This window comes from Eublepharis macularius, chromosome 10 (assembly GCF_028583425.1).
Source record: "Eublepharis macularius isolate TG4126 chromosome 10, MPM_Emac_v1.0, whole genome shotgun sequence".
Classification (NCBI taxonomy): domain Eukaryota; kingdom Metazoa; phylum Chordata; class Lepidosauria; order Squamata; family Eublepharidae; genus Eublepharis; species Eublepharis macularius.
In genome coordinates, this window is record NC_072799.1 from 6,691,741 (window position 1) to 6,701,155 (window position 9,415).

Here is a 9,415-nt window from a genome sequence, read left to right on the forward strand (position 1 = left end):
TACTGCTGGAATATACGTCTGGGGGAAAGAGAGGGGTGGAGAGTTTGCAAGCAGGCAGCATGGATTTGATTTAAATCCAGGGCTCATTTTGCGGGGGAACGCACAGGAACGCAGTTCCAGCAGTTCCCCAAAGAGGTCACGTGTCAGGCGGCCCTGCCCACCTAACTTTCAGCCATTTGGGGCCCGTTTTGGCCTGGATTGGGGCCAAAACGGCCCAGATTGGACCTCTGATGGGTGGTGGATCACTCTTCTGCTCATCAGCGGCCAGATCCTGACCATTTTGGGCCCCTTTTCAGCCATTTTCAGCCCCTTTTTGCCATTTTGGGCCCAATTTTGGCCCTGAATGGCCAGGATTGGGTCCAAAACAGCCAGAACAAGTGATGTCAGGGGGTGTAGCATATGCAAATCAGTCATACTAATGACACACTTCCAGTGATGGCAAGGGCCGTGCCACATACTAATGAGTTATGCTAATGAGTTATGCTAATGAGTTCCTCCAGCTCTTTTTCTATGAAATGACCCCTGTTTAAATCAAATTGATTTAAATCACTAGTCAGTAAGAGAGAGAGTTTATTATCTATAGTCATAGGCCGTCACAATTTACCAAACATCGACTAATAAGCAGTTCAATCCATTATCACAGTTTGTAAAGGTTAATTAAAATTAATTAAAACAGCACAGTATGCCAAACTATCCCAGGAATCACGAACCAGCCTCATTTGGTACCACCTTAGATCTTATCTTTTTGGCTGTGAGTGCAAACTTGAGAGAGACTATAGGACACATGATTATCAGTGTCAAATAACAAAAACACAATCTTCTCGATTTCAGAATATGTGTTTATGACTGATAGGATTCTGGCCAAGAATTTAGCTCTGGGTACACTATATAATGGACAATAAAGTAGGTAGTGGCTTCCCATGTTCCAGATGACCTCATTTGCACTGCTTGGAACCAGGGCTGTTTTCACACGTCTTTAAAATAGCGCAAGACTCACCAAACGCTGGCAGAATTATTGCGCAATTTCTGATGTCGCCCCCATCATGATGCCGTTTTTGTGGCGTCCTTGTAACTGCCAGCATCCAGGTGACATCAGAAATCTCATGGCGAAGCCGCCCGTGCTCAGTAAGTCTTGTGCTATTTTAAAGACGTGTGAAAACGGCTCAGGACGAGCTGGTTCAAAATGAAGTAGTTTGGGTCCAATTCAAATCACGCCCCCAATTAGCTCATTCTGAAGCGAGAGTGGAGAATCTTAACTTACCACTAGACTGTGTGGGTGGATGTTGTGTGTGTAGCCACACGGGATGCAAGAGGTTGGATCTCCCAATTACAAGGGGCGAGGGGGGAAGTGGCACTTGAAAACAGCTGCAGGCAACTCTGGGATTGATTGGAGAGGTGGTGCGCAGAGGGGTGTTTAACCCCTCTTCTAAATTGTGTTTCTCCCCCAGCTGCAATTGTTGTCAGCTTTTCTTGGAGAAAGGCAGTGTATAGGTTTTTGCATTTCCAGCATGAGCTTTTATCTTGAATGTAAGAAACGCCATGATAGACCCAAGATCTATCCATTCCAGCACTGCCTGTAGGAAGCCCACAAGCACCCCCCCGCCCCAGTGTTCCCCAGCAACGGATCTAAAGAGTCATACTCCCTTGTATTGGTGGGAGTAGATATCCATTGTGTGACTAGTAGCCATTGATAGTCCTGTCCGCTGTGATTTTTGGAATGCAAGTGGAGCACAAGTGAACAGGGAGGAATACACGTGAGTCTGTTCACTTGCCATTCAAGTGTAATTCGTCACTTCTAGCTTGGCCCTTAGTGACCATCACCACATCCTGTGGCAGTGAGTTCCACAGTTTAACTGTCCTGGCTTGGCAATCAACTGAGACAGCAATAACTGACAGATAACAGATGGGAAACGTGTTCCGGAAATTTTCTCTTGGATAGGCTCTTTGCCTTTTATACCAAGGATCGAGTGAAAGGGTTTACTCTCCTTGGATCTTAATAACATTGTTAAACTACCTTGGGTAAACAATGGGGAAGTGAGAGGCCATTGAAATAAATGTTTCTCACAAAAGTCCCACCTTTCTGTTTAGCAACTGAGGGGAGGCATACGTCGTTCTCCCCTCCTTCGTTCTACCTTCACAACAATCTTGGGAGATTGGGGGATAAGCTGTGAGGGGGTGATTGGCCCTAGATCACCTGGTGAGTTTTGTGGGTTTTGATTGGAGCCTAGATCTCCCCGGTCCTCATCCGACCCTCAACCAGTACGCCATCTTGACTCTTGACCTTCTTCTAATTAATGTCTGTTGTGCCCATTCACTTAACAGGGAGAAATTTTCTGACCGTTTTTTCCCCTTCAAATTCAATTGAAAATATCCCAATGTCGTCTCTGAAATGTTTTAAACTTCTCAGGTGAAGGTGTCCTTACCTGTAATTCCAAATTCTCCTGCTCATCTGACATAAAGGAACCTTTAGGACATTTAGTGTCACCTTCACCTTATTGACAACTGACCTTAGTATAACATTTATCAATGTTGCTTTCTTTTCCTCTTGTCCAGGGTAAATACTTCGAAGGTATTTCAGTGCCCCTCTGTTTAAAAGAGTAACAGAAAACCTGGCTTATGGGGAAGAGTCCAGTTTCACCTTGTCCTTATGCAAACAGACCTTGGGTTAGCTTGGGGTTGCTTCTCACAATAGCTTCTGAAAGATCAGGTAGCATAACCTCCCTTTAGCAAGTGGTGACCCAAGATAGACGCCGTTTTCACATGGCTAAAACCTCCAGGAAATTGCACAAAACTCAGCGATTTCCCGTTTAATGGTGCGATTTCTGACATCATCATGCCATTAAATGGGAAATTGTGCTATGAAGACGCTATCGTGAGTTTTGTGCGATTTCCTGGAGGCGTTAATAGTTGCGTGAAAATGGCCACAATAAATATTGATTACCCAGATGATAGGATCTTGTCTGCTCTGGCCTCAGCATCCTTGAAAGGCAATACTGTGAGCTGTGGGCACCACCAGAAGACAACTGCTGTGGAAGGCCAGCCCAACAAAGAAACAAAAGGGTTAGCAAGGAACATTTGGCCGGACTCATAAGAACATCTCTTTCGAAAGCAAAGGCAGTCAGTGTTCCCCATGATAAGATGCCTATTTTGACAGCTGGATTTCTAGGCTCCTGCTTTGGCATGGTTTGGGGCTTCTCAGTCACTTCCTTTCTCTTCATTGCTTTTGGTTTAGGGAATCCCGACATTCCAAAACCTCGGCGGATCCTCCGATCCTCGTGGGGCAGCAATCCTTATTTCCGTGGCTCATATTCCTATACCCAAGTTGGGTCGAGTGGAGTGGATGTGGAGAAACTGGCAAAGCCACTGCCTTATACCGAGAGCTCCAAGACAGTTGTAAGTACGCTGTGGAAAAGAACCCGAACCGGGACTGCCGAGACATGCCGTGGGTCCCCAGACGGTGATTTTTGCTGGGCCCACCAAGAGTGATTCCGCACACGTTGGATAATGCACTTCCAATCCTCTTTATAGATCATTTGGAACGGATTTTTTTTGTGTGCGGAACAAAAAATCCACCTCAAACAATAAAGTGCATTGAAAGTGCATTATCCAACGTGTGCAGAATCAGCCCAAGAGCCAACCCACAGATTGTATTATAACTAATCACGTAACTTTCTTAGCTCCATGAGCCTCCCACGGTGACCAGGGGGCCCTTAGTACACCTCTTGGCAGTCCTGAAAACAAACATTTCTATCCACTTTTATCTCACCCTTCCTTCAAAGACTCCTGCCCCCCCCCCGCCCCGGTTTTGTTCTCAAAGCAACTCTGTGATGTAGAGTAGGCTGAGGGAGGGTGACTGGCCCCAGTTTGCCAGTTTCTCAAGTTTCCTTAAGAATTGCAGGTTGATTGCTACAACTTATTTATTTATTTAATTTATTTATGTCATTTATAGTCTGTCTTTCTCACTGAGACTCAAGGTGGATTACACAGTGAGATTAGTACAGTCAATATCAAGGACATTTCCATAAACAATGGTAGCACATAGGAGCATATACTTAAAGCAACAGATAGTATGTAAGGCAACATAGTGGTGAAGTCTATAGTCCCTAATTCATTAGCAAAACATCTGAGACCCCCCTCCCTACAATACTTCCCTCCTACCTGAGTAAAAAGCCTTTTTGAATCATTCAGTTTTGCATCATTTGTGGAAAGCCAGGAGAGTGGGGGCTCTTCTGACTTCCTCAGGCAGGTCATTCCACAGGATAGGGGCCACCACAGAGAAAGCCCGGGACCATGTACCATAGCATAGATCCAGGTAGCCAGGTTGGCCATGTTGAGGTAAGAAGCCATCTTCCAGGCTTCGACAAGACACACATGCTGTATGTACACACACACACACACACACACAATACAATACAATACAATACAATACAATACAATACAATACAATACAATACAATACAATACAATACAATACAATACAATACAATACAATACAATACAATACAATACAATACAATATATAATAGATATATATATACATACAATATATACAGATGGAGATCTTTTACATCAACTTACCCCTGATCCTTTCAGCTGTTTCTTCTGGGGATTGAACCTGGGACCTTCTACTTGCCCAGCAATGCTCTTATCACTGAGCCACGGCCCCTTTCCTCCCCAATAAACGAACAAAGATGCCTTAAATTGACTCAGACCATTATCTATTTAAGGGAGTCCCAAACTTTTTAAATAAACTGTTGTTTGTTTGTTTGTTTGTTTAAAAAATTACTTAGGACAGGTTCTTTCTCATGCAAAACCCTAAATAAATTTGAAACTACTTTGTTCTGTGCTACATATAATTTTTACAACAGTCACACATAATTCGTTTTGGAACAATAGCTCTTGCATAGCGTTGCACTTGAAATGACAAAGGCCAGCCTAATAAAATTCCGCTCATGAAACGGATCTTTCCAATGACTGCCTTCCTGCCGCAACTCCCTGAAATTCAGTTCTTGGCAGCTACTGACCCCTTATACTCAAGAATGAATTCTTAAGATGCAAGCCGATGCATTTACAATTTTGAAAATATCCCTGAAGAGAAATGGTGTAAAGCATATGTAATTTTTTTCATGAATTTTGGCGTGTTTTGAGATACCCCTTTGATATAACTCATGAGAGTCGATGTAGTGTAATGGGTTGAGTAGCGATCTAGAATCTGGGGAGACCTGGGTTCGAATCCTTACTTCTGCCGTGGAAGCTCGCTGCGTGACATTGGGATCCTTGCAAACTCTCACCCTGGCCTAGCTCACAGGATCGTTGTGAGAAAATAGTGGAGGGAAGATTGATGTTCTGAGCCACTTTGAGTCCCTAACTTGGGAGAGAAGCAGAATGTAATAAATAAATGTACGCTGGAATCTTGGAAAACCAAAGTTGAAACTAACCGCGGCTCACCTTTCTGCAAGCAACTTTTCTTTGACGTGGCCCCGTTGGCTACGTGATTGGCCTAGAGGAGAATTGTGGCACCCCTACTTACAGTGATCTTTGTGTGTGTGTTTAACTGTTGTTCTGGTCCTACCTTTCCCTGGTGTGCGATTAATTAAAAAATTTTCTTCCTGAATTTTTAAAAATACATTCTCACCTCCCTTGTTCCCCTGCTCTTTTCTCCCTCTGCCTGGATCTTCAGCCTATGCAGGTGATGTTTTCGGGTGAGGCCACCCACAGGAAGTATTATTCCACTACCCATGGTGCTTTGCTTTCTGGCCAGAGAGAGGCAATTCGCCTTGCCGAAATGTACCAAGACCTCTTACAGTGCAGGAACTGAGAGGCCAGAAGTTTCAGAAGAACCACTAACTCGTGATTCCTTTTACGGTTGTGTGTTAAAATAATTCTGTTTTTTCCCCCTTTTTCTAACTGCTAAGAATAGAATTTTTTTTATCTTTTTATATTAAAAAAGTCTTATCTATTTTAACCCATAGTTGACTGATTGTAGCTTATTTTCATGTACTGTATGGTTAACAGGGAAAGGTGCTCTTCCTGTTCCAGGTGAAAACTGTTATTTTTCTTTTTGGTGTAATTTGATTTCTGACTGCACTTCTGGTTCTTCTTTTGGAGGTATTCTGTCCCCGACCCCTGTATTGTAAGTGCCTTCTATACTTCAATAAATGTTGTAATAACCGCAGAGTTTGAGCATGTACTTCAGAACATACTGGTGGTGATTTTGAATGGAGCGCCTGGCCATGAGAACCAATTATTTGTTTGTTTAGAAAATTTCTATGCCTCTTCTCCAGGAAACTGGCCTGCGGTGGCTTGTGTGAGTTCTGTGCCATCAAATCACTTCTGAGTTAGGGTGACCCTATGAATGAAAGACCTCCAAAACATCCTATCGTTAATAGACTGGGTTGTTGTGGATTTTCAGGGCTGTATAGCCGTGGTCTTGGCATTGTAGTTCCTGACGTTTCACCTGCAGCTGTTGCCAGGAACTACAATGCCAAGACCACGGCTATACAGCCCGGAAAATCCACAACAACCATCGTTCTCCGGCCGTGAAAGCCTTCGACAATATACATTAATAGACTTGCTTAATCTTGCAAAGTGGAAGCCATGGCTTCTTTCATTGAGTCAAGTCATCTCAATTTAGGTCTTCCTCTTTTCCTACTGCCTTTAACTTTCCCTAGAATTATTGTCTTTTTGCAGAGAATCTTGTCTTCTCATGATGTGACCAAAATACAATAGCCTCAGTCTTGTCACCTTAGTTTCTAGGGGAAATTCAGGCATGATTTGATCTAGAACTCACTTATTTGTCATTCAAACCCAGCATTCAAAAAAGCATCCAGAGCATAAAGCAACATAAAACATGATGCAGGTTGAACTGTTCTGAGAACGGAACATGAAATGATGTTTTTTAAAAAGTCCCTTATTTAAAAATCTGTGTAAATAGAAATGTTTTGGCCTGGAACCTAAACAACTGTAGAGTAGGTGCCAGTTGGGCCTCTAGAAGAACGACATTCTACAGGTGAGGTAGCACCATTGAAAAAACCTGGTTTCTGGTCACCGCTCACTTCATGTCTGGGGGGCAGGGCTCTGTGAGGCAGATCTTAACTGGACAATGTGGGAAGAGGCCATCCTTCAAGTACCCTGGCCGTAAATTACTTTATACTTTAAAGATAAGAACCAGCGCTTTGAATTGGGCTCGAAAGCGAGTAGACATCTTTTAGTACAGGGGTGATGCAGTCTATGTATCCCAAAACCTCTGTTTTCCCCACACATCATCGTAGTTTTAAAGCAACACACATCAGTACATAATACATCAACAGATTATTTAATAATCAGATTAAAGGAAAGGATAATGCAGCGAAAGCGTTTACCCAACAAAAGAACCAACATTATAAGACTGAAACAACAAAGAAAGAAAAAAAATACCCTGAGGGGCTGTTTACCAAACAGGTGAGTCCAATATCAATCATAACTCTTCTCCTACATATGGAAATGGAAAGCAATGTCGCTGGCCTAATAAACCATTTCTTTGGGCTAGTCTGGCTCGGCAAATAAATTCTCCGATGTTGCTAAACCACATGCGCTTGCCCTTTTGTTAATCGCACGTGCTTCACAAAAAGCATTGAACTACAGTTCCTGTGAAAAGTGAGCCTGAGTTAATTTCATATTGGTCTGCTGTAGAAGAGGAAGATTCGAGTCCAGTAGCACCTTAAAGACCAACCAGATTTCTGGGGTATAAGCTTTTGAGAGTCAAAGCTCCCATCATCAGATACGAAGGAAGCGTTGATTCTTGAAAGACAGTATCCTGGACATCTTGTTGGTCTTTAAGGGGCTACTGGACTGGAATCTTGTTCTTCAGCTTGAGCTAATTTGTTTGTGCGCCTGTTTTTAAAAGAACTTGCTGCTTTCTGCATCTCCCCAAGCAATAAGCCAGAAGCCGGTGTGTATTTTGATAGGTTACATTTGAAGACGAGCATTAGCTTTTCCATAAGCTGATGAAAGACCTGAAATGAGAACGCTGGGAGATGAAACGTTTGAACTGGCCCTTCATCTCCCTTACCTGAATCAAAGAGAAAACTTGGCCAACATTCCAATATACTTTCACCCTAAAGAAGGTTGAGAACTCTGCTCTTTTGTGTTTGTATTTTATATAAATTATACTTCGAAGAGGTCTTTAAATCTTAGTTATCGCTGCTGGGCTCGGATGAGCGTGAGCGAACAGCTGCCTCCAACAAAGCTGGGTAACACCTTTTGTTGACCTGGTCTTGTTTTGACTCGCTTGGCCCCTGCTGACGGGGAAGCACGACTCCCCTTTCAGAGTCTGCTTGGCAGCTTTCTTTGTCTGCCCAGCTCCTGTTCTGCAAAGAGACTAAACACCAGTTAGGAGATCTCAGCCAAGGTTTGTGATGTCTTGTGCCCTTCCTTTGCTTCCTGATTTATGAAACAGAAGCTTGGGAATCATCAGCTTGCATTTATATAAATATTTGTGTTCTTATGCCATGTCCAGCCAGTGGCAGCTCTGCTGTGAAGAAAGCTGAGGTGGTAGATTTTAAGCACCCATTCAGGGGCTCTAGAACAGGCAAACCAGTTTGACCTATGGGGCTCTATCCATCAGGAAATTTCCCTGCATAAGACCTGTTGAAATATGTGCATTTCAGTTAGGGTTTAGGATAACTTCCAGAGGATTTTTGTCCATGTTTTTATGAGACTGTGGTGGTGAAGAGCGCCCTCAAGCCATAGCTGATTTGTGCCGACCCCTGCTGGGGTTTTCATGGGAAGAGACTAACAGAGGTAGTTTGCCATTGCTTGCCTCCGCAACCCTGGTCTTCGTCGGAGGTCGCCCATCATGTGTTCCTACATCACCCTGAGCTCTGTTGATAAAGGGAAGGATTAAAAAGTACCCATCTCGTTTCCTTTAACGTGTTCATGATGATACAGGATCGGGCAATTTCGGTTGGCAGAACCAGGTAGGGATTCAAGGGTTAGCTCCCATTTCACCTCCCCGCGTAGCCCTGATCCAAACTGGGGCTTGCACTTTGCATCTGAAGATGAGCGGAGATCTGGGATCTTTCATCCTGATCGTTTTCATTCAATAGCCTGTTAGCCTTGGATGGGGAATCTTTGCCTTTGGCTTACCAGGACTACCACTGTTGGGGGAGGCCTCCTGCCATTGGCCCGCTGTCTCTGTGGGGAAAATGGGGGAAGAAGAGTCATTGTTGCATTTTTATATTGGGGATTCCTCCAAAACTCTGTGGTAAAAACCCCACCCCCTCCCCCTCTGTCTCCCTCTGGTTGCAAATGGCTGGCAACCCTGTGGTGGAGAGTGCTCTCAAGTCACAGCTGACTCACGGCGACCCCTGGTGGGGTTTTCATGGCATGAAACTAACAGAGGAGGTTTGCCATCGCCTGTCTCTTCAACCTTGGT

General features: G+C 43.9%; 1 protein-coding gene across 2 annotated transcripts in view; it reads left to right on the forward strand.

Moving 5' to 3' along the window:
• The window catches only part of SMOX (spermine oxidase), a 68,487-nt gene extending 62,297 nt beyond the window's left edge, over positions 1 to 6,190 (forward strand). For both annotated transcript variants that reach the window (XM_054990325.1, XM_054990326.1), the window contains exons 6-7: positions 3,233 to 3,393; positions 5,681 to 6,190. In XM_054990325.1, the coding sequence (XP_054846300.1) occupies positions 3,233 to 3,393; positions 5,681 to 5,818 (299 nt within the window). In that variant the 3' untranslated portion in view covers positions 5,819 to 6,190. The remainder of the gene's footprint in view (positions 1 to 3,232; positions 3,394 to 5,680) is intronic.
• Positions 6,191 to 9,415: the final 3,225 nt, after the last annotated feature.